The sequence below is a fragment of the Doryrhamphus excisus genome, linkage group LG15, assembly GCF_037039965.1.
Source record: "Doryrhamphus excisus strain RoL-2023G ecotype Guam linkage group LG15, RoL_Dexc_Guam_v1.1, whole genome shotgun sequence".
Classification (NCBI taxonomy): Eukaryota; Metazoa; Chordata; class Actinopteri; order Syngnathiformes; family Syngnathidae; genus Doryrhamphus; species Doryrhamphus excisus.
In genome coordinates, this window is record NC_136371.1 from 9,436,862 (window position 1) to 9,462,478 (window position 25,617).

The 25,617-nt window shown below is 43.5% G+C and overlaps 1 protein-coding gene across 4 annotated transcripts in view; it reads left to right on the plus strand.

Moving 5' to 3' along the window:
- Positions 1 to 25,617, plus strand: part of pard3ba (par-3 family cell polarity regulator beta a) — a 98,020-nt gene that overhangs the window by 5,632 nt on the left and 66,771 nt on the right. For 3 of the 4 annotated variants that reach the window (XM_078796409.1, XM_058050741.2, XM_058050744.2), the window contains exons 3-8: positions 11,367 to 11,541; positions 15,914 to 16,014; positions 19,239 to 19,303; positions 22,475 to 22,561; positions 22,774 to 22,899; positions 23,289 to 23,773. In XM_078796409.1, the coding sequence (XP_078652535.1) occupies positions 11,367 to 11,541; positions 15,914 to 16,014; positions 19,239 to 19,303; positions 22,475 to 22,561; positions 22,774 to 22,899; positions 23,289 to 23,773 (1,039 nt within the window). Of the gene's footprint in view, positions 1 to 11,366; positions 11,542 to 15,913; positions 16,015 to 18,816; positions 19,099 to 19,238; positions 19,304 to 22,474; positions 22,562 to 22,773; positions 22,900 to 23,288; positions 23,774 to 25,617 lie in introns of those variants that run through there. The other variant, XM_058050745.2, reaches the window with a different exon arrangement.

The window sequence follows — 25,617 nt, forward strand, 5'->3', positions numbered from 1 at the left end:
ACTTCCGCCCGATTCCCCAAACACCGAACCCACTTTCATCTCCGCTGTAATTTTGGTCTCTGGTTCTGCTACTGATGAAAAGATATCAGGCGAGCGATGCTCACAATGTGCCCATCATCTCACTTGTCTCTGGTCTTCCAAGCACTTTGGTAGATTAATGAGCCGTGCCTGGTCCTGCTGATTAGCCTGCCTTTCTTTATTTGTCTCTGTTTTATTACCTTCCCACAGCAGACAGATTCTATCTTTAGTGGGTTTTGTTTTTTGTTCTGTTTATTGTGGCCGACAGCGTCACGTCATCAATCATACCAGAGTGTGCCCATTGTCAAGGCTCCTCAGCACAGCATGAGCCCCGTGTTAGTCCTCCATGCTAATGACTTTTAATAGCTGGCGATTTGCACGCTTACGGTTTGCTTAGCACGTCCAGACCGCTTTATCTCCTCCAGCCCTCACTCACACATACACATCCATGTACGTTATGAAGCCACAGGACGGCGTACAGTGTATTTGGAGCGTGAATGCCAAAGGAGCTCCGCTGGTGGTTGATGAAGGTGGAGATGATGATGTGATTAAAGGTCTTTCCCCTTGCATCTGTGCTATGATCAACACACGCAAACATGCCTTCATTAGCCTCTCCACCACCAGCTTCATAAATTTGAGTGTGTTCAACACAAATGTGTACACAGTCACAGACAACAGCCTCGTGGTAATGCTCCTGTCAGTGATAGTCTATGGCAAACTCAACCTACCTGGGTCACATCAAGCATTCACTTCAGAATCATATTTCAACCAAGTGATTAATACGTCCGCAAACACCACCAGAAGCTGTCACCAGCATGAGCTACACTATGTGTTGTCAAATGACGGTCGTTGAGGTACAATGGAGTGGGCCCTCCGCTTGCCAGTGATGGTGGTATCACCTTTGGTTGTATTCCATCCACATGTAATGAAGGTCATGGACCCACTTGAAACCAAGGTGATTGATTATTTTAGGAAGGGACTACAGTGAGAAAGGTGGTGTTGCAGACCTCCCCCTCTCTTAAGAGATGGCTTCTGAACCTTAATGTAAATTCTGTCGCCTATGTTTATAATGTGTACATTGCTGTCCTCAAAAGAGTAGCTGCTTTGTTGGAATTTCTGATCTGTCAAATTATTAATTGGTAAGCAAACCCTTTTAATCTCAATTTTGTCAAGCTGCTCACTTTTCCTGCACTTAAATGCCGTCTGTGTCTTTCTTGAGACGTAATTTAGCCAACTATTTGCTCTAGCAAAGCCAATAAAAGGCTGCAAAGAAGTGCTCCCTTCACAGATTATACACTGTATTAATGTATAAGTAGGGATTTGGCTTTCTTTGTGGAATAACAGCAAAGTTATTATGCAATTAAATTCATCAGTTAAAGTGAAAATACTCCAAAATCTCAGATCTTTAAAAAATGACGCCATAGAGTTACAATATGAGGTGTATGGTGTCATCTCAGCAGGTTTTAGGTGAACTGGATAAGGGAGCCATGCCATTCTTTCAATTTTTGGCTAGCTAGGCAGTGGGGTCTGCAGCGCATTGTCCCGCATGAAAAACCATGGTCTTCTTGACAGATGCAGACTGGCAAATAGGTTTGGGAGTTGATTCTGACTCCATCATCAAGCTAAAAGGTCCAAGAAGCTTATCTATCTAGTATCCCACCTCTCCAGCTGGAATCCGATTTGAAGTGGAGCTTATGTGCAATAAAATAAAAATAAATAATAAATTGGGGGCTGAACGGCGGTCAAGTAGTTAGCGTGCATACCTCACAGCTAGGAGACTGGAGTTCAATCCCACCCTCGGCCATCTCTGTGTGGAGTTTGCATGTTCTCCCCGTGCATGCGTGGGTTTTCTCCAGGTACTCCGGTTTCCTCCCACATTCCAAAAACATGCTAGGTTAATTGGCGACTCCAAATTGTCCATAGATATGAATGTGAGTGTGAATGGTTGTTTGTCTATATGTGCCCTGTGATTGGCTGGCGATCAGTCCAGGTTGTACCCCGCCTCTCGCCCGAAGATAGCTGGGATAGGCTCCAGCACCCCCCATGACCCTCATGAGGATAAGCGGTAGAAAATGAATGAATGAATAATAAATTGCTTACTTTTTGTCTCATTTGCATTTAATCTTTTTTCATTTTGAGGTTCTACTTTGAGTCTTCTTAACAATCCAAAACGGGGCAGCATCTGGTCCGCCACTGCCAATTGAAGCTGCAGCTTCCACCAGTTTCAGTAGTGCTCTGTCCTTTTAATACATGTTAAATGTCAGCTCCTCTTGACAGGCAACAATGAGGTGGCAGTTAAATCGTGGTAACCCGCCCGAGAGAAACCTCAGTGAATGGGACGTGATTGCGAGGTGCGCTGATTAGCCTTTGACGCACCGTGACACCTCAGGCTTGTTCACTCCTTCTCTCCTCATTCACTGCCACAGCGAGCAACATTTGATTGGCATTTGAACAGTGGCACAGTAAATCGGCGTGCCGCCTGAATGGCCATTGATGAGCTGCTGCATGAGGTTCAAGTGCGCTAATTAGAAAATGTCACACGCATGCCAGCCTAATCATAATCTATACATTCTTTGCATGTTAATCATGATCCATACGTCTTCAACTGTGAAGATGTTTAACACCTCCTCAGCCTGCCATGTTGGGATATTCAGGAGGGTTCATCAGGTGGGCATCAGGTAAATTGGCTCTAGCACACCAACCATGAGTATGTGTTATTGCTTTATCAGTCTTGACCTTGACTTCACCCCCCCCCCCAACAAAAAAGCTTCTCACAGTTTCCTGCTCATTCTTCATGTACTGTGCTGTTTTTCATTGCACGCTGAATTTTAATTCAACTCCATGAGCCATTGCGCTAGCTTTGACTTTGACTGATGGTGCCACTCCAAAGTGATTTGTCGGCTCACCAAAGCAAGAGACTGGAATGAGGCCTATGTGTTTTCGCCGTGTCGGGATGTTGTGACTAACCGAGGCGACACAGGGCCACCACACCCTGAGATCATGACACACCTTCTGCCGTGAATCACGCTTACTCCGGCGACGGTCTGTGTCAGATCCACATCACCCATTAGCGGCTTTGCCTGCAGGGGTCGTGGAGATGAGATCCCAGCGGGAGTGTGAGGTCGGGGGTTACCGTTTCAAAGGCATGTGCACTCAAGTGGTGGGGAAAAAAAAGAAGCAATTGCAGTGTTAGCTTTAGCAATTTGCTGGCATGTCAGCACAGACGCCTGCAGAGAAGCTAATCACAATCTGTTAATGATTAATTACATAGCAACTTATTTACAGCAGAACTACTCTGACTGGACTCGCTGACATCGCTGTGTGTTTGTGTGTGTTCGCCGAAAACTTGGTGTGCTCTCCCCCAGCGTCTCAGCTCGCTCCAACTGCTAATAACTCAAATCAGCAGAGAGTCACACTCTGCATGGGGGGGGCACGTTCACTGCTGTGGCGGGGATGATGAATGCTTGTAATCGCAAATGTTTAATGATTCCTTGGTGCAACTGGACAGATGAAGCCACATCTGCGTCCAGTGTGGTATTACATTCTGTCTTGTTATATTGTTGTTATTCTATTTTGGTGCCTCTCAACCTTCATCTACAGGCTGATTGGCCTAATGAATGGAGCTCTTGTGTCTGAATAGGCCACTTGAATTATTAGCCTGTCAATATTTAACATGGGCACGCCAAGGGAAGGAGGGGTTAAGCTGATGACTACCTTGTTTTAAGCTTAATTGTAGCTCTCTCCACGACAACAGACACAGGTTGGTTCTTTGAAACGGGCGTTTAATACATGAGCTAGCGTCTTATGCATCCTTGCCTTCACGCCGTGAGAACTCGTTGGTTGCTGGTCGTGAAATGAGGCCCTTAAAGTCGTTGAAATCCATGTGATCGTTAGCGTCACACTTAAACGGTCTGTGTAAACAATGTGCTGTGCGTTCACTACTTCCTCTTCTGTGTTTCGGTTAACACTGTTGTAGTCACTTAGCAGCACAAATCAAGAAACTTTAGTTCCGCCATGGGAGCAACAAAAACATTCATTCATTCATTTTCTACCGCTTTTTCCTCACGAGGGTTGCGGGGGGTGCTGGAGCCTCTCCCAGCTGTCTTCAGGCGAGTCGCCAGCCAATCAAAGGGCACATATAGACAAACAACCATTCACACTCACATTCATACCTATGGACAATTTGGATTCGCCAATTAACCTAGCATGTTTTTGGAAACCGGAGTACCCGGAGAAAATCCACGCATGCACGGGGAGAACATGCAAACTCCACACAGAGATGGCCGAGGGTGGAACTGAACCCTGGTCTCCTAGCTGTGAGGTCTGCACGCTAACCATTAGACCGCCAACAACAAAAACATACATAATAAATTAACCTTTTTTTTTTTTAAACAATTTATTAATTAAATGAATGAACTGATTTCAGAATTATGCTTCGTGCATTTCTGTAACAGCACTTCCATTAAGTTTTAGTTTAAATGTCACATACTATAAATACAGTGGTCAGTCGTCTGTTTTCATTATTAATCCGCTCCAAAGGGTCCATCGAAAACTAATGAATCCTTTGCATCAAAAGTAATGTAAATTCAATGAATCTGTTCCAGTCATGCAAAAATGTTAAGAGAATAGAGAATAAAGGAAAGAAAGGAGTCACAGAGTTGTTCATTGTTCTGCGCACATTTTTTTTTTTTAACCATAAGCACTCGCAAAATAAATCAAAGATGATGAAAGGTCAATGATCAAAGGTATCCCAACTAAAAAAGAACCACCATTCTTCAGAGATTGAGTCACCAATACTTGGATGCTTTGTTTGGGCACTTGCTATTTTGTTAGGTGCCCCGTTTGGCCTTATGATAATAGAGAAGATGTACGAATACATTATTGCCTTTTAAATCAAATGAGCTCTCACAAAACCAAGCGATTGGTACAGAAGATGTCATTCATAAGGGTGTGGTTAAATGAGGGCAGGTGCAGGGATGAGGAAGACGGCCACAGTTGGGAACCTTAATGCTGCATCGTAATCACTCTTTCTCTTTCTCTGTCAGGTCCCGAGGGAAGTAGGGAGCAGGTGGTTGTGTGTCGGCCGTAGGGAAAAGAGACTTGGCTTTTTGGGAAGACGGGAAAGCAGATTGCAAATAAAAATGTTACTGTGCTCGCACAGTGATGCAACCAGCATAAGCGCCCGTGGTATTTGCACAGCAGGATTGATGAATGAGCAGTTTTTGATATTTGTGTTGCCAGCCGTGAGAAATATGAGGCCTGAAGCCGCCTTGTCACCCGCTTCCGTCGCTCCCTACTTTTCCCTCCTTGGGTGCAGATGATTTATGAAGGGTTTACTTTATGAGTGTACATAAATAATAATGTGGCCTGCCTCAGACGCTGTCTCCCGAAGCAGGATAAATATTCTCCAATTTTATGGATTCGGCGCAACCAGCTGTCGGTAATATTATAATTAGAAATAATAATTCATGAGATGGGCTGCGTGGTGACGCATGTGGCTAACAAGCCTGCCAGGTTTGGACATACTCTCCTCATACTCAGACTGCCACTAAACGGTTGCGTTTTCCGACTAAAATGACCCAAATTGGGGGAATGTTTTGATCTGTCTCTTTGTGGCGCGCTCTTCTCCATCGGATATCCGCAGCTGCGTGTCGGACGGGACAGCAAGTTAAGTGCTCACACAATGTCCTTCCTGACAAAACATGGCAAGCGCCTTGTGGCTGCATAGCAAGCGAATGGCACAGAACGCGAGGTGCATTCACAAACATCAGGTCTGATACAGACAATAAATGAATGTGATCAGGAGTTTTTTCTTCTAGTAAGTCGACAAAAGTGTCCTTGTTTTGTGTTAATGTGTTCAAAAGTTGTCGTTCTGTCTTATACACCTGTGGTGCTACAAGGGGTCATACCGTTTTTCAAAATATTTCACTCCAAACTCAAGTGTCAAGTGTGTCAGTTTTGTGAATTTTCCATTTTGCTATTTTTATGTCTCATTTAAGATCTGGGTCATCATTTGCCAATTTTTGCATGAACGCTTAAGCAGCAGAGGAGTTTACTTTGCCGCGTTGGATGGGGCTGTCAGAGGGATCAAAGCGATGTTATGTTCAATGTGGACGTCAATGTGCGACTGCTGGCGTCTCTTCAAACGGCAAGCGAGCGACATGCAAAAGTCGAAGTGGCAACATCTCTGCCTTATTTTTAAGGCGTCCCTTACCACAGCCTTGACAACATAGATTAAGCATCTATTTATACACTTCACATCATGAGTAGGAGTATGATAGTGGGTGCATTTAATGTGTGGATGCGTGTGCGTGGTATCCTTGGCAGGTAATCCCCCGCATCTTGTAGTGTGCACTGTAGATTTAGGTTGGAATAGAAACAGGATTAGCCCTGCACGAGCTGTTAATACTACCAATTTTCTATGTGTTTAGATAACACACGCCCTGATGGTGCCTTGCAAGGTATGGGAATGTGAATGTCTCCTCCTGTGCAGTCTCAACCACGTCTTACTGTGGAGTTAAGTCATTCAAACATTTGAATCAACAAGGTTAAGTGGGCGTAATTGATTCACAAAAAGGCTGAAATCAGTTGATGCTGTTTTGGTTAACTTCAACACAGTTTGCTACCTAACAAGTGTGGGGATATATATTACATGTAAAGATGATTGACTTCATTCTAAATTTAAATCTATTTACTAAGGATCTCTGATAATATTGGTCAGCCGATATTGGCATAAAAATGAAATATTGGTTGATATCGGCATTTGTATCAAAGTGGTGGACAAATCTGATATTGTTGAGAAAGCCAGACTTCTGCTTCTTATGAAGCTACTTACAAAGACAAACATGAACAGTCCGGATTGGGTTATTTTAAGTGACGTACAATGAATAAAAAGGGCATCACGGTGGACGGGTGGTTAGCATGGTGGCCACACAGTCTGGAGATCGGGAAGACCTGGGTCCGAATCTTCAATTGGGCACCTCTGTGCGAAGTTTACACCCACATTGTTTTAAATGAGTTTTAAATAAGTCATTTAAAACTCCAAACACATTCTGACATGATGTGTAGGTAAACTTTTGACCAGAGCTGTAAATCAGTCATCATCCTATCATTCCTGTGCATGCTTATGTGCTCATAATTTTTAACAATAATCGGTAGGCTGCATGACTTTAATTACTCTGCTTATGCATTTTAATTAGAAAGGGGTTAAGCTTTGCCGCCCCCCCTTTTTTTATACAGCCCGAATAGCATTGTTGGACTATCGTTTCATCTTTTGAAAGAATTACCTCGGTTTTCAAATGCCCCAGGTTTCTGTTTTAGATAAAACTACACTCAGGATGTCCTGATGAGTATCAGATTATATCAGCCTGTATCTTAAAATCGGTTGTATTGGAACAAGCAGTTGATTCCAACTCCACCCCAGCATGTCTATCCAATAGCAGCCGGATCACAACCAGAGTATGAACAATGTCGGCCGTGAACAGAGCACAGAACCAGGGAAGTTTAATACGACCAAACTCATCGCACATTACACAGGAAACTCCCACGGGATGCCAGTCATTAGCTGTAACAGAAAAGATAACCAGTCTCTGTCGGTCTTGAGTACAGTCAGGTTTAAAATGAATTAAATGATTAATTGAGCACCTCAAACCTTGCTATATTATGCCTACCCTAGTGGATAAAACCATACCCCAGATGCTTGAAGAAGTAAATGGGTCCGTTTTTGTCATACTGTTGCCTATTATTGTTCTGTTTGAGTAAACTCACTTGATCAAGCCTTTTCTAACACTCCACATTTCTAACACTCTACATTTCATCAAAATATAAATTGAACAATTCTGGTCCCAGTATTGACCCCTGGGGTACTCCGCACATAATATTTAAACTTGCAGATGTGTGTTCTTTAAGTTTCACTTATTGCTTCCTGTTGGCGTTGACCCAACTCAAACTAACTCTCTTATTCCGTAGCTTTCTTATGTTGTAATCAGGATGTTGTGTTTAACTGTATCAAAGGCCTGTGTCAGATTCATAAGCATTGGTAATTTCCATCGGTGAGCAAGGTTTGGGTAAGGTAGCTTTGTTCCTCATTAACTACAGTAATTTTGTGTACCTTATGGTAAAGTGTTACCAATGCGGCTCCAAAATAACACTACATGGGGCCAAGTTGCAAGTGTCAGCGCTTTGATAAAGAAGGCGAGAAACGCTAATGAATAGAAATAACTTGTAGCAAAGTGCAACAAGAATCTTTAGTCAGGTTAAAAGTGTTGTTAAATGTTCATGTATCCATTTTATTGGTCAATTCCGTATATGCATTTGGAATTGTTTTCTGCATTCAAAACTATAACTGTCCTATATTGAAAGATTTTTATGTTCACATTTTTAGGTGTTTGCAATGGATGAATTGGATTAACATTGTTTCCTGTTGGGAAAAATAGTTTGATTTGTTTCGTACGGTGCAGTTTTAGACCCTTTGGAAACTGAGGTTCCACTGACTGTAGATACTACAAATTATAATTAGCTGCTAGTCGATTGAAACAAGTAAGCGTGTGACAATGCTTTGTTTTCTATTGATTGTCATTTTTCACGTATCACAGCAGCCCTGTTCATATATTTCACGTCCTTACTTTAGCACGTGTGCAGCGAGTGTTGCCTTCCATGACTGGCATTGTATCTCCTATGTAATTATTGTTGTTATAATTATTACATAGTTTGTGAGACAGAAAGATGGCAAGTAGAGATGGTTGAGTTACTTTACCATTTACTGTCAAGATTCAGTGTACACCTTCTGAATTATGCATCTTTCCTTCAAAGCAAGAATGAAGGACGGAGAAGGTGGGCATTTTCTGAGATGGATGACAACATCACAAAAGCAAAGAAGCTCAATAGACTGGTACCTCACACACACTACTCACAGGCGCACACGCACACACATAGCAGCCTGGAAGAAAAATGAGCTGATTAGTAGGAGCACATGAAAAAAGGAAGTGTGTGTTTTGTGGGTGTGGGGATTTTTTTTTCCTCTAGTTTTGTGTGTGCACATACCGACGTGCAGAACAGTTCGGCAAAAGCAAGGTGGCACTGTTCATCCTTTTAGCAGTGTCTACATATTGTCCTAAACATTTCTTAATGTGCACATTAAGATGCTTCTTATTGTGTGCGTGTGTGCTTCTCTCTACTCTGCTTCTACACCGGCTGCATGGCATTCAATTAATTGTAGCAAATGAATGAATCAATTATTTAAGGCACTCTACCATTCCATCTGTGAGTTGCAGCATGTAAACACCATCTAGTGTTTCTCACGCCGGCGAGCATCTTACATCCGCTCTAGTTAAACATGAGGAACATGTATGCATGTAGGACCTGTGTGACAGCAGTATCAGTCATAATAATGTGATCACAGATGTTAGCTATGTCTTTTCCTGAGTACAACACGTCATAGTCTACTGTATGTGTTTGAATTAGGCCTGTTGTATTTGACCTGTGCTGTTTTAATGACAACATCTTATGGTGGATCAAATCATTCTGGAAGTCTGGCTTCCTCATTAGAGGTCATTCATTACTATTTATAGCCTTGTTATGATTTTTTTCTGCCTAAATTAAGCATTTTCAAGCATAAAAATGGCAAATACAAATTAAATGTACAAGGCATTCAAAGATTCTGTAATGATATGTAGTTTCTACACTGGTCACCTGGTGTCAGTATTGTTACTGGATTGTTTGGTGAGACACACAAGCACCAGATTTCATGTTGGAACAATAGTATGTCAAAAGCGAACATTTTAAAAAGATAAATTGCCATTTATTATCAACTCCAATACAGGGTTATCAACTCGTATAAAGTTGGGTTCGCAGCTCGCGGCACAACACGTCCTTCAAAGCACTCTGGAGTGTGACCAACCACAGTGGGCGTGCCCTGAGGCGTGCCGTGGGTGGATTAAAACAGACACCTTGCAGAGGAAACATGAAATCCAATGAAATACAGCTGAATAGGTGCAGGTTCTGGAGGAACTAGAAAGCTTTGTTATGCATCCCAATCACATTGTTTCTTCAGCTACTTGTGTTGTGTATATGGCGCTGGTATCACAATGCCTAATAAAGAATTACAGTGACATTTTCCAATGTACACAACGTTCCATTGTACACAATTCAATGCTGTTTATTTCATCGAGTGATGAGTAGAAGCTGCAGGAATTTTTTCATCAAGGCCACACCCCTTCTATTATAGCTATAAAAAAACAATACTAGACATGATTACCACCTCTCCAAGTTGCTGCAAATGATAAATGCTAGGCTAAGCTCATCCGTCGGTGTGCTCATTCACACATCACACCCAGCTCCTGGGCGGCGTATTTGATTGATGCAGTCAGCGGGCTCAGGGGAAAGAGATGGCCGCCTCTGGGGATGGATGGAGATAAGGAGGGAGAGAGGAAAGCAGATAAAGAAGAGAAAAAGAGCTGGAAATGCATTCATCAAGCGGCACAATCAGATTGTTTTCCTGGCATCAAGTCTTTCTTTTTCTCATCTTTTCCTCTGCAACTGCCAGTTCCCTCAATTCCTCTCTCTCACACACATACATGCACACACACACGGGGTGAGCAAGTGTCGCATTTGTGGCTGAGGTGTCATGAGGATATTGAATCATGGGAGGCTGTGAGAGACAGCGTCATGGTGTGATAGAAGATGTGCATCACACTGCCTCATTCAGTAACACACACACACACACACACACATCCCCGACTCTTTTGTTGCTAATTGACATCCTGTCTGCTGCTGTATCCAACTCCATTGTTCCAGGGCAGTTATTGCTTTTTATTAAGTGGTTATCTCCTTCGCCTGTGATTTCTAATGAGACAGTCAGCCCCATCACACACCTATTTATCACACCGCATATGGGCAGAGGTGTGGCCTTCCCCTTCACTCTATTTTCAGCCATGTCCCTGTCTCAATTAGGATGGTTTGTCGTTCCCCCACCCTCCCTCCATCCTATTCATTTCCCGTGCCTGTCTCATTGCGGTGCCCGTGCCATCGCATATGACAGCTTCTCATTCTCATGCCACATCTCAGGGGGAGTGCTAATTTTACATACACACGTTCGCCCGCCCTCACAACAGCAGAATGACGGTCTCGATTATTCTCCTGTGTTGCAGAGTTTACCTTTTGCTGAAATGTCACCTGCTGGCATGTTATGAGCTGTGAATCCAGCGTCCTTTGCTGTGGCCTGCACATGCGACTTTTGGCACAAACACACATAAGCACATCTGTCGTTTTTGTGTCTCCACAAGAATCCCGACATGTTTTTGTACATTGCATTCACGGAAGCTTAATTTGGCAACTTGTTTTTCTTTCAGCTGGTGGCATTTTTCGAAGTGCAACGTGGGATAACAGACAGTCCCAGAGAGAGCATCTCAAATGGCGACTCCAGTGCTGCCCCCAGCCCCGAGCCCCTGAATTACTACTCGCACCTGCAGCTCCAGGAGCCGATTCAAGGGGAGATAGAAGTCAATGAGGTCACCCTCAAATCTAGTAGGTCACTTTCAGCAAAATACCTATATAGTTTTTTTTTTTTTTTACAGCTTTTGCAGATACAATGTTTGTGTGTGTGCATAACTATATATATGTAAATTTTTGTATTAGAGCCCTCTAGACATGTAATAACATCCCTATAGTCACCTTTAGATTTGTATTACCCAATACAGACGATGTAATCTGAGAAAATAAGGTAATGATGGCTTTATACTCATATTACCCAATATGGTAGACACCCATCTATTTTCTATGCCGCTTATCCTCACTAAGGCCACGGTGGTCTGTTGTAGCCTTACCAGCTGACTTTGGGCAAGAGGCGGGGTACACCCTGAACTGGTCGCCAGCCACTCGCAGGGCACATACAAACAACTATTCACACAAAACCTAGACATTTGTAGGGCTATTCAGTGATTGACTAAGCAAGGTAGGACACACCTGGGCAACAGAACACACCTGTCAGTCAGATGTTCCAATACTTTTGCTCACGTGAAATGTGGGTGTGTTCATACAAAAGTGTAGCATTTGCCTATAGGCACACACTTGTAAACCTCCGCCTCGCCCTATGTTTCCTCTCGCTGCCCCCACTCCACCCCAGTCAGTGGTGTTTTACCCACTCTACTATTCAGCCTCCACCACCTGCTCACCACACGGCTTCCTGCACCCTGACCCGCCTCCATCACATCTCTTTGCCCTCCAACTCTAACCAGATTAACACTGCAGCCTGTTAGTTGAGCATGAATGGACTAATTCCAGCCCCCCACCAACTCGGTAGGACCCCTTCCTCCCAGCCCCCTACCGTTGCAGCTTTATCCTGCACTCCAGCCCCCTTGAACCCCAGCTAACGTAGTTATGATGTGACCCTGTGACGCCCTCTCACAAAGAGCCCGAGTGAGTTGGTGAGGCAGCTTTTGTTATCCAGACATACATGTATGAATACAGGCAAATGGCATAAGAACACAATGGCATGTTGCTGAAACCACCCAACACGGCTGAACCTTATACCGAGAGTCATAAACTCCAACAGGTAACACACCAGGCTTGTCACAGCACTTAGAAGACAAAAAGCAATAAAACTAACAGGTAGACTTCATCACTGTTCCCTACTACTCTGCCACACACACTGCACACTTCCTTGTTTTCCACTAATCACACATCACTGTCACACCCAATCATGACCCGTCACGCCCACTGATAACAACGCTGTCTGTTGCAATACCACACATTTTTCTACCAATTACTTTGTTTAAATGACTTGTGTAGAATAGATAGAATGATCATTGTGCTGGTTGCACATATATGAATACATGCATGAAAAATGATGCATCCTGCAGTCGTGGCTTTAATCTTTTATTAATAGCGAACTTTCAAGACATCAGCAGGCCTCGTGAAACCCTTGGTAACATTGGCACGAGACAGGCGTCATTTATTCTTTGACTTCCTTGATTCTTACTGCTTGGAGCACATGCATCAAAGTCAGGACCACAGAACTACGTAAGTATAAAAAAATAGCATTGAGTTAGCCCACCTTACGGACCTTATCAAACAAAGTGCCTACAGCGATCTGCGTAGTTAAGCAACTCCTCTGGTATAAACTTCTCCTCTGGCATTGTAGTTTTAAAAGTAGAGACAATATTGCATATAGCACATAATTCACAACCATTCATTATAAGGACGACATTCTAGTCGCTTCTTCTTCGTTGGTGTTTGTCCTGGGAGAATCGCAAAGTGAGTCCCGGTTCTCAACGATGTTGGAGACTCGATGCCAAATGCTACCCTTAAATGTCTGTAGTTCACATCCTTGTTTTAAAGTGGTCCTCTTAGCTGTCTCCTCACCATGTCTCTGCGTCCCCTTAGGCTTTCCTTATTAGCTTTCATTCAATCGATGCACACATTACCAACATAAATAACCACTACATGTCGAGTGAGCGAAGAGCTATGTGGCAAAATTGGTCTCATTTTGCGCAACGTTAACTTGATATTGACCAGCCGTGTAAACTGAGTTTTCTGCGAAAATCATGTTTTTCCTAATTCCTTTTATTGGCACTATTACCTCAAACTGATTATTCATGATAATCTGGTTATAGGGTGCATGTAATCGCAGTGAGTGGTGTGGGGCGGAACAAGGAGTAATTCTGTAATCAGTCAGGCGTCAAAGTGTTTATGTGTGTGGCTGAAGTAGTTGTTTGAACAGGATGATTGGACTTCACACTGGCCCGGTGGGATGATTAGACTCGTATTGATCTTCTGCTACATTGACACACACACACACTTTTAGGAAGAGAGTCCTTATTGCATCATCCCATGAGCAGCCTGAACCGGGTCGCTCGATCGATTGCCAGAGAAACGAGACCACTGGGCGACACACGTGTACACACGCAGTATGTACAGTAAAATGTCCAAACACCATACAGTCCATGCATGCTTGTACATTCACACAAAGGCAAACCCATCACCAGTCACTTCATAAGCTATCATAAGCATTTGACAGATATCTGCTTGATGTTTCCGTTGTCCCGGCAGTGAACTACCACTTCAGTCATATTGAACTTTCTCACAACTGACAACAAGAGGAAACCCTGACAATAAACCTCCCAGAGCTGCACAGGCAGCCTAGTTAACAGATGGAGAGTCCTAGGCAGAAAAGTTTACAAGGCCCCTTCGGGTCTCTCCAAAAACAGAACTCTGACTCGGAAGCGAGGAGGGGAGCCAAACTCTTTCTAACCTTTCCATCATAATCCGTAATCTTGTTTATGGCCTAAGAGAGTTGCAACCGTCATCAATATCTGTGACTCCTCCTCCCCATGCCACCACTTGACTCAGCAAAGGTCGCTTGGGATCAGGGGTCAAACCTTGTGCCCCTTAAAGTGGCTGAGGGGGCAGTGAGACATTAAATGGCGGCAGGAAATGCATGAGTGAACAGAGGAGGATTTATGGCGCTGAATGCAGGGTAATGGACCGTGGCTGTTGACCATGGACCTGCCACGGTTGTTTTGCAGTTTGTCATAATTTGTATGTATTTGTGTGATGGTTGGCTTCATGTATTTGCATTTTAATGATCTGCATGTGTCAAACCTCTATTTCTTAAGAAATGGCCCATTTTAGTGAACCAATGAACCATAATCTGCAGACAGAATAGAACAACGTTCAAGCAGAACGTTCAGTGTAAAATCAAAGCAACTTTCATTCTTTCAATCTCACACAAAGTCTTCCCCATCTCCACGAAATGTTAACACATTCCCGTCTTTTGCAACAATACACCATGCAGCCCTAAAAGCAAATAAGGCCAGTCAAAAAAGTTGCTATTCACACGGCACCATTTTAAACCGATTTCTATCCACATCAATACGTATTCACAGGGTGTCATGCACATGCACGTGACACGCATTAAAGTCGTCGCTGACCTCTTTCCCACTGACGGACCAAAACAATATGCGGTTTTGAAATGTCCGTACTGGTGTGGACCGGGCCCAAGATCCATCACATCAATGATGGTGACTCAACATCACAGAAGATGGTCCAGTCACCAGTCTCTTTACCTGACACAGACAGATGGCAGGTCAGACTGGCGTCTGCAATCTCATCAGCAGGATAATTAATCTAAATTACCCGACACACCTGAACATAACACTGGGTGAGTGAAACATGTGGAAGCTGTTGGAGGGGATATTTGAGCGTGTCCGAGGTGGTCGGGATGACCATTTTTCATCAGCTACCCACATACCGTATCAGCGCCTTCATTCTTGCCCGTTCTCTTCTCTATTCTCCCCACGTTGGACCAGGACCCTGTCACTGCTCCCTAAAGAGAGATTGATTACAGGAAGGGAGAGGATTTTGCGAGTGTTACCCCCTTTTTTGTGGTGATTCTCCGTTTTCTCCTTCACTCCTTCTCCATCAGTCTTTTGGTGCTCTATTGCTATTTTTATTTATCGTGCACCCTTTCCCATCTTTATTTTCTTCTCTATTGGCTTGAGTGTGACGATACGAGTGACAGAGGGTTTTATATCACGGCAGTCTGCTCGCTTTAGGCGGCATATTAAGAGCCAGAAGCAGCACAAAGCTCCAAATTAGATTCTTTCAAAATGTTTTATGATGGATTCTGCCCTGCCTATGGCACCCCTCCCATTGTGGGGAGGTTTTCGGTAAGTGTGCATGTGAATGGCTGATTTAGAGGTGGGGGGCCCAGGGGGCAGCTGGTCATATGTGGGTGTGGCAGTCCTTGCTGGCATAATGGGTCTGTGAGTCGGAAAACATTTTTGATGGCGATATGAAAATGTGACAATTGTATCTGCCGTGGTTTGGAACTGTACTTAACTGTAAATTCAAACTAATTTGGTCTCCCGTGTGACACTGTCTTCCTTCTTTGTTGCAGACACGCCCCTGTTAGTGAGGAGCAGCAGTGAGTCAGCATTGGCTCCGTTCATTGAAACAACCACGGTGCACAATGACCGACGCAACAAGGCCCCCAAAACGGTGAGCCGGGTGCCACAAAAGTTTGCTTGCTTTTGGTTTGCTCCAAAATGGAAAAAGGAAAGCGAAACATGAAGACATCACATTTTCCATCGTATTGTGACATATTCTTGTTGAGGACAATGACTCAGAAACCAAGGTCCAGTGCTGTGCTCCAGGCTGCATTGTGAAAAGACGTGCACTCCATCATTTCCAAATAGGCTGTCATTGTGTGTGTGTTTCCTTGCTTGCTTGTGTGCACGTGTGGAGAATGGAGGAAATGGGTACCAACAGGGATTTGTGTTGTTGTACTCAGCAGTGACTAAGCAGAATTGACACAACTGCACTTGAGTGCACTGGATGGTTTCAATATCGGGATCATATTTTGCGGTTTAAGTGCAGTGGAGTCATTAGGCCTATTTTAGGGGGTCTTAAGCCCCCCTAAATAATTTGATATTTTTTATAGATTTTTTTTTATTTTGTTTTTTTTTTATTTTTATTTTTTTACAAAAAGAATCTCTTTTTAAAATTGTATATAGTAGGGAAAAGCAGGCTAATAAGCAGGCTAATACTAGCAGTAGTAGTAATAATCAGACGAAGAATAATGATGATAGTAATAATAGGCTAATTAAAAATATAATAATGATTATTATGGATTTACAGTTTTCTGTTCTTTAGTAATCGGTAGTGGAACATAGAAGTTTCCGCAAAAATATCAGTTCTCAACAAAAAAAGGGGAGAAAACAGCTTTAAGTGATGGTTAAATTTTCTCCAAAATTGACGATGCGCCTTATAATCTGGTGCCACTTTGATAAGCACTCCGATTAATTGACAAGCGGACCAATTCCCGCTGACACAGGAGCGTAATTGGTACACATGGCAGCGATGAACCAATCAGAAAACATTACATAATACATACAGTACGTACACTTAACGTCCACCACGCCTCCAGTAAGTATACGACTGGTATGCTGCAAAACAACAGTGCACCCTCTTCATCTTCTTTTTGCCCCATTCCACTTTGCAACATTTTCCTTTCCATTTAACACCTGGAGGTGTGGTGATGCAATATACTGTATGTTCACACATCAGGGAGGCAGACGCAGATATGTTACACTCTATATGGCATGAATGTTCCGCGTGATGTAAAAAACACTGACACCTTTGCTAACGATGGTAGCTATTATAGGGTGTGTGTGTGAGCACAGCTGGATGTCGTGCTTGTGCGTGCACGCTTGTATCTGGAGGATGTGACTCTTGGATAACACAACGCGGCAGCAAGTTGATGATGGTGATCTGGTGTACAAATGCACATCCTACACTCACACTTAGCCAGATGCCTGACGTGCAACAGACAACTACTGTACCAAAAAAAACATGCACCTCATTACTCATCCTGCTGACACATACACACACTTACACCTCATTTTGTAAGTCTGCGTGTTGCCGTGAAGCACCCCCCCCCCCCCCCAAGGCAAGCAGCCCCTGAACACTGATTGCAATGTGAAACACAAAAACGGGGCCAACAGCTGTTAGCTGCTGGTATTCAAAATAAGTTGCCAATACACAGATTATTTAAAGGAAAAATGCACTTTTTTCATTCAAAATCCTTATTGAGACATCAACACCAATTGTCTCTCTTTTCTGTGTGTTGTAAAGTTATAAAAACAGATAAAAATAGACAGCTCATTTTTGTATGTAATGGACCGCCTATAAAGACTGCTATTAAAACACCTCCAACAAGGTTTTATGGTTTTATATACATGCTGTGACCATGTAGTAACCTATTGTGGTCCTTATCGTAACTTATCCTGGGTGCATTGATTTCACATACCAACATGCTGTAGAAGCGAACGCTTAGACCTTGCCTCAACTTTTCCAAACTGAAAAATAAAACCTCAACAGCAGTGGTGGCAGCTCCAATATGGAGCGTTGCCTTTTTGAGGCTGTGAGGGACTGTGAATGCGGCGCTGACATGCTGCGGGTGTGGTGTGAATAGGCGGAATAAATGTTTCCCATTTCGTGCAGTAATGAGCTGTCTCTTTTTTTTTTATCTCTTTTTATATCTTTAGAACACACAGAAAAGAGAGGCATATTTGTTCATGTCTCACATAAGATTGTGGAGGATGGGCAACATTTTCAAGTGTTCAAACACAGCAGGACTATGAATACTTTGTCGGGATAGTGAGTGCAAGCTGACCAAGCGTCAGAAAAATGTTGTTTTTATGTCTCGATAAGCAGAAGTGCTCCCAATCAGAGGATTAGAATCACACTGGTCCCTCTGGCTTGATCCTTTTGTGTCAAGGCATCACCAAGTGTGTTTGCTGGTGCTGATGCTGGTGCATGTGGCGTCTGCATCTAACATCAGTTGTGTAACGCTGGCCCTGCAAGCATTTCAAAAATGTTTTTTGTGTTCACCTGCCAGTGCTGTGTTTCTGGAGGCTGTGTCGTAGGTGGCTCTTGCGTAATGTCGCGGGAAGATGCTCAGCAACAATGGCGCCTCTGGCTCATCCTCCTGCAACCCCCCCACCCCTAATGTACACTCTATTGTGAGATAATCTCGTACTGCCTGTATAAGTGGGTCACCTTGTGCGGGCAACACACGCATACAAATGGCTAGATACACTTTTTGTTGTTACAGGCTGGTAATGTTGGCTGGCATATGAGCAATAAAGGTAGATTTACTGTATGTGTGACAGACGGTCCTTTGGGGAGTTGGGTGTGTGTGTTTCTGTCGGTGGGGGCTGGTGGGCGGGTGCTTTTTTAGCCATTAGTGCGGGTGACACAATGAAAGTGACAAGGCAGAAGGACCTAATTGCGTCCCTCTTGTCTTAAACGATTTGGGGCATTTTTCCAACGTGCATTTGAGGGTCTTGCAACAGATTGATGCCGCCGTTACTTGGTCTCTTTATTTGCACATCCCTCGCTCCTCGTCTATTCGCTCAAGGGTAGTTGATTTTGCAGACTTAAAAATAGATCCTCCTCTAACACGGGTCAGTGCTGGAGCGTGGGGGTGGGACAACGAGAAAGAAGTAAACACAAAGGTTGCGAGCGAAGGACAGCGTCGTCGGGGAGAGCTCCGTATCTGGCGGTCCATCGTTTGCAAAGGTGATTTATGCACTAATTGCAGTAATTGACCACAGGCCGCTTTGTATCTACTACTTCCTGTGAGAAGTAGCTTGCAAATGTACTTGGTCGTTTTGTTATTCTTCCCTCGAAGTGAATGACTTTGCGTTTATCTTTTACAGGAAACAAACCATGTGCTGGAGGGAGGTCCGGAACAGCCCACCAAGATGAGCACTGTTACATTTAGGTAAGAGTGTGTCCAGGTGGTGTAAATAGTTGACTTATTGCAGTCATCATTAACTTTTGGTTAATGTTTTTCTCCCTCTCTTTGATGCTTTATTATACTCTAATGGAGTGTTTTGACATGCAGACACTTCTCACCATCAAAATGAGGCCTTTGCTTTCTGGGTACTCACATTTGTGATGGGGTGTCAATAGAGATGATCGATGTAGGCTTGTTTCCTGATAATCGATGTATGGATATTATATGGCACTTCATTACAGATACCGATATCGGCCATTGGGCTTCTTTTACTTTGATACCACTGAATGCGTTTCACAAATAAACACTCTTTGTCTGTTTGATATGAGACAAATACAATAATCCCCTGTTTATTGCAGTTCCAGACCCCCGGCTGTGTGAGTCATTAATTATAAATAGAATATTTTCATAGTTATAGCATAGAAAACGTGTTTACAACCTTCTAAATGGGGGTTTTAAAATTATTAGAACCCTCTAGACATGAATGACACTGCTATCGTCACCTTGACACTCATATTACCCGATAGAGCAGACATAATGACAGAAAATAAGACATTTAACACATGAATTGTGTGTGTTGCTGTGAATGTGTTCTGGTGCTAGGGGAGCTCTGCATGGGTTACTGTGGCAGCAGGAGAACATGATTTTATTAAGGATTATTGTGCTCTTTGTCAGACAGGAAGGACAATTCAAACCTGGAATAAAAATCTAACATTATTTTAAGCTTGAAAATGCTTCATTTAGGGAAAGATCCATACAATTTTCTTCAACTTTCATATTGCTAGACTAATAATAGCCCATATAAAACATGATAAGAGTGAAGCTGCAAGATTGGGACCGCAAGATGGCGAGTAGAATGTAAGTGTCGTCTCTATTTTGTCTCAACAAAAGTCATTTTCGGAAAATCCTGACCAATAGTACAGTAGAGTAACATGTTCTCTTATATAACATGTTCGGTCATTCAGCACGTCTCCGTTCACTTTGTATGTTGCTGCAGGTAGCCTAGCTGACTGTGGTTATGAGAGATTTTTTCCGAGGTGTGATATTGGATTAAAAGTATGAAACAAATTAATAAATTGCACATTTACAATCCAGAGCGTGTTGCTGTGTGAAGCACGACGCCATCACCGGCATGTCGATGTCATGATTGGCGGAAAAAAAACAATACATGTCATTTTGATCGGGCAATAACATCGGTCTTGTCTTCTCAGGTTTGTGACAGAAGAGTCAGGATTATTTAACAGCAGTTGATCCTCTGATTGGAATATTTTTGAATCGCTGTGCAGACTCACACAGGCGTGCCTGGACAGGACGTGGCTCGGGGAGCAGATGGTGATTTTTCACCATTTTACAGTACAGCGATGTCCTGACAGCACTGTGATACAATGGAGGCCCAGCTTGCTCAGATAGTTTGCCACGGTAACAGATGGCTGGCAGCGGAAGAAGCTGTGTTACAGCGAGATCCGCTCACAAGTTTGTTCGGCTCTCGGTCTCCGTTGATGTAGGGGAAGTCAACCAAGAGTGGGAGCTCCATCTGTCTCACTTCTCGTTGCTCTTTTCTTCCGTCCCACCGTCCCTCACCTCCCCCACGCCTCGGTGGATGACTGTGTTTGTTTGTGTTTGTGTCAGTGGGAGGCTGAAATGGGTGAGTGGAGCTATTCTGCATATTAGCATGTGGCACTAACAAGCTTCGTCTTCTTCTGATGAGCTTGTTAGTGCTGCTGTTATTTTAATTTATGAATATGAATAATGTGTGTGTGTTGGTGCCTCTTTCCTGTGTGATTATGCATCATCCATAACCAAGTTGTGTAAGTTGCTCCTTTCCTGGCCTGATTGTTTACCACCATTTGCGCGTGTGTGTGTGTGTGTGCAATCTTTCATGTGTTTTGTCCCAGCTCATTTGGCATAAAGAGCAGCAACATAATGTACCGTGATGGTAAATGAAATGATTATATGTCATTTTTTATCATTTGTATTCAAAAAATGGGGCTTTGGGAGTTATTACCACGCTCTTACTATATGTAGGCACCTCGGGATGTGGGGGCAGCATTGGTGTAGCGTTTCAAATGTCCAACCAATCAAAATGCAGCAGTGCGTGGATGTGGACGAGTCGTCTCCGCCACATCCAGGTGTGCATAAATAATAGATAGTTTTGAGTGAACGAGAAGCAAGTGGGCTTTGTAGTGGGTGAACGCTATTAGCAGGCAGTGTAATCCAGATACTGTACAACGGTGTCCTCTCATAGACGCACATTTGATGCCAGTTGATGTAGTGTGTTTGTTTGTGCACAATACAGTGTTTCACAAAAACAAGTACAGCCTTTACATTTGTATCATTTCTATTACAATATACACTCTCAAGGGACAGTATAATATAGCAGTATAGATTTACAATACACTGGAAATTACACAACACACAGTCATTATTGTCCTAATAGCTGGCAACACAAGTGAGTAGCAAGATGCATTAAGTGTGTCTTGCCTCCAGTCAAGCGTATTGGCGGGAGTTAACATCATGCATCATGGTCCAGGGCTGCATGAGTGCAGCCAGTCTTCATGCTTGTGTACCAAGTTCCGAAACATAATTTCTTTGCTATATTGTGTGCAAAAGCCAACAGGCATGGCCTGGCACTCTGTCCAATAGCTCGACTTTCCCTTGCCTACACAGCCATGCCACACTACTTGCGGAAGATTTGGTGTGTATCGAGCACACAGACAGAGGAAGTGATTATCTTCTATCATGCATGTCGCCTCCTTACTATCGAAAAAAAGCCTTCCTCGGCCTTATCTCGAGGAGTATCATCCTTGTTTATGTGCTCTCGGAAGCCACAGTTCAGATCTAGCACGCAGGAGCTTATTAGAGGAGCTCATTCCTGTTTCATCTTGTCCTTCCTCACACTTTTATCTCTCCTCTTTTGTCCAGCGGCTTTGGGTGTTTTAGAAACAGCTTGATAAAGGGTGGAGTAGCCACCTTCATCCACACATACTTGATTGTATAGTATTTGCAGAGGTTGTAATCTAATTTGTTTTGTTATCTATGTATCCTGGAGGAAAAATGCAGTTTGACTGTGTGTGCACGTCTGTGTTGTACTACAATTGTGTTATTTCAAATGTACAAGTCGTTGTATTTAATTGGAAGTGTGCATTTTGTTGGCAGCACCCTCACAAGGACAGTCAACTTGCTGGGGGACCGTGGGCCCCTGGGTATTCAAGTTACTCCCTACTGCTCATCTCTCAGTGGACGGTGAGGTTTTACATGCACACGCACACACACACACACATGCAAAAACAGCCATACATTCTTCCTGCCACGTGTAATCCATCAAATAACATCCGAGAAAGGCAGACGGCAATGTTGACTGGAGAGTCATGAGAGAACCGACGGGTGGCATCAAAGTATGCGTTTGTTTACCTCCATGAGTTGACACTTTCTCTGCTTGTGTGTGTGTTGCGCAGGATGCTGGGTCTCCTCATAAAGAACATTGAGGATACCAGTCGCACCAAGAGGGAGAACATCTTTCAAGAGAACGAGTGCATCGTCCATATTAACGACACACCGTTGCAAGATAAGACCTTCGCTGAGTGAGTATATTATGGACAGTGGACTTGTTTCACAGTACAGTGACAATAGATGTACATTTACACACGGGATCAAGCAGTGATTCTCACTCATGGGAGCCACAAATGTGTTTCAGAGCCGATGTGAGTGGGTTACAGTGTCCCGTATCATGAGATCTCTCGAGATTAAAAAAGACAGAAAACCAAAATGAGCCAATATCTCATTTTTATGCCAATATCGATCAGACAGCTTGAATGACAACCTGCAACTAACAAGCTTACACCCATTCACCTGAAAGCCCTTTTCTGCTGTAAATGGGTAAAATTAGGATTTCATGGAAAACTGGAACTGACCATTGGAAAAACAACTCCAGTATTTACTGTCAAGTGTCCCATTTGTTTTCCTTTTGCAGTTCACAGGAAGTGTTCCGCCAGGCCCTGTCCGGCCCGTCCATGCACCTGGAGGTTGTTCCTGTTCCAAACAAGCCTCGTTACGAGAAGAGTCTAATCGGCCAACTCTTCACCAGCAACGGCAGAGACTCAAAAGAAAAGAGTCCGATGGTAAACCGTGCAAAAATTGACCTCCAACCTGTGGCAAAACAAGATTCCAAACCCAGTCCAGTGATTGGACGGCAAGACGCAGGAACCAAGACACCCGAACCTCCTCTGCTGAACCCAGCGCCAGTCACTGTAAACCCGGCATCAGCAGATGCCCATCTTAGAAATGCATCATCGGAGAGGGCCTCCCCCACACCTCTGGTGAGGATGGCTAGCTCTTCCTCGCCACCCAGGACCCGCAGGCAGAGCCCGCCCACCATCAAGAGCAGCGCTGCATCTGACTTGGCCGACCTTCCAAACAAGAAAGGCGGCAAGAGGATCAAAATTGACTTGAAGAAAGGTAGATGCTTATTCATATCATATTTATACTGTCTGTCTGACCTTTCCTGAGCTTTCAAGGTTTAGCTGTAAACCTCCTGTGCTTGACCGCTTCTTAGGACTGTACTGTAGCTACAGCGGCCTTTGGTATGGCGGGCAGTAGCGGGGTGGGTGGCCATGCGTTCAGGACTCCAGTAGCGTCAGGGCTTTCCTCTGCTCTTTTAATGTTTTCATCTATTTTCATCAACTTTCAATGCCCTCATCCATCTTTTGTTTAATTTTCACTCCCCGTCTTTCACCTGATGCAAGATCAGAGCAGAGGATATTATGGGATTCTAATGCTCTCTGCTTCGGCAACAGGCTTTTTTCCTCTCTGTGATTGACAGGCGGCAGGGTTTAGGTGCACTAATGTAGGGCAGGCAGAGGCTTAGCACACAGACCAGATAGCATCGTGCACCGCCTTAGTATGCCACACGGGCTTTGCACTCCCAACACACACGTATACACTAAGTGTGGCACATATCACTGATAGCTTGGGGTTGACGGGGCTGTAAAAAAAAAAAAAAAAAAAAAAAAAAAGGCTCTGGAGTGTTAATGGCTCATGCCTGTGTATGGCTTCAGAGACACACATTCACTTGTAAATGTATACGCATGGATAGACCCCGCTTCTTGGTCGTGAGGAAAATCTTTGTGGAAGTCACGTTGCGTCCCCGGGGAGGGAAGGTGAAGAGCGGCGTTATATCTCCCACATTCTGCTCTCTAACCTCCCATCTTCTGCTGCGACCTCCCTAAATCAGGCACCGCTAGGTCTGCTCACACGTGAAATTAAAGGCAGACTCTGGCTAATCCGCCAAAGAGAGAAACCCTGTCCCTTGGACTCGGGTTGAATCCAACACAAGTTGATTTAGAAGAAGATCAAATATTTACATCGCGGCCACATTCTCATATTGTTGCTATGGAAAGTTTGGCACACTTGAATTCTTCATGAAGAAATATATGACATATTTCTTTCTGAACCACAAATCGAGTGTTACTTTTTACATGACTATAGTTTTACAATGAAACTAGTTTGCTGCCGTATGCACAAATGAGAAGGGGAGGTTTCCAAGGCATTTATTCATTTGTCGATAATACACAACGATGAGCCAATTCAAGAAACAATACAAGCAGTTGATGTTTGCTAAATACAAGGATGAAGAGTCTTGAACCAGTCATGATGTGCTATATATATCACTATATTGACACTTACTATGGTACCCGTTATGTCATTGTATGGTCAAAGTAAGAGGTACATTATTAAAAAAATAATAGTAATAAAATAAATAAATAAAAAACTTAAACTGTATTATGGAAAGCAGAAAGTGAACAAATGTAACAGTTACTGATTGTAAAAGTACCAGATGGAGGGGTAGGATTTAATAAGCTTTGCTTCTTCCTACTCCTTTTGGACATGTGGAACTGTGAACTGATTATGTGATCCATTCAATTGTAATCTGATGCATGTTCAAATGAAATAAAACCATTACCATTACTTACGGAGTCCACGGGAGTCTGACTTCAGGGTTCAATCCTCCAGGGTTTTGGTGTTATTTGCCAGCAAACAGCCATGCCCGGTGTCTGTGGCTCAAACCTTACATGTATACAGCTCCTGAACATTTAAATCAAGCTGAAAGATGCCAGTTAAAGAGGATCTTTTGCCTCTCTTTAATAGTAGCGGAACATTTGAATCACACTTCAACCCCGTTATTAGGAGCAATGAGAGGTTGTGTTCAAGGACACCATGTCATTTAAGTTGAATTCACATGGTTTGAGTGCTTTCTGGGATTTCCGAGCTAACCTAAACGCTACACTGTGCCTTCATCCGTG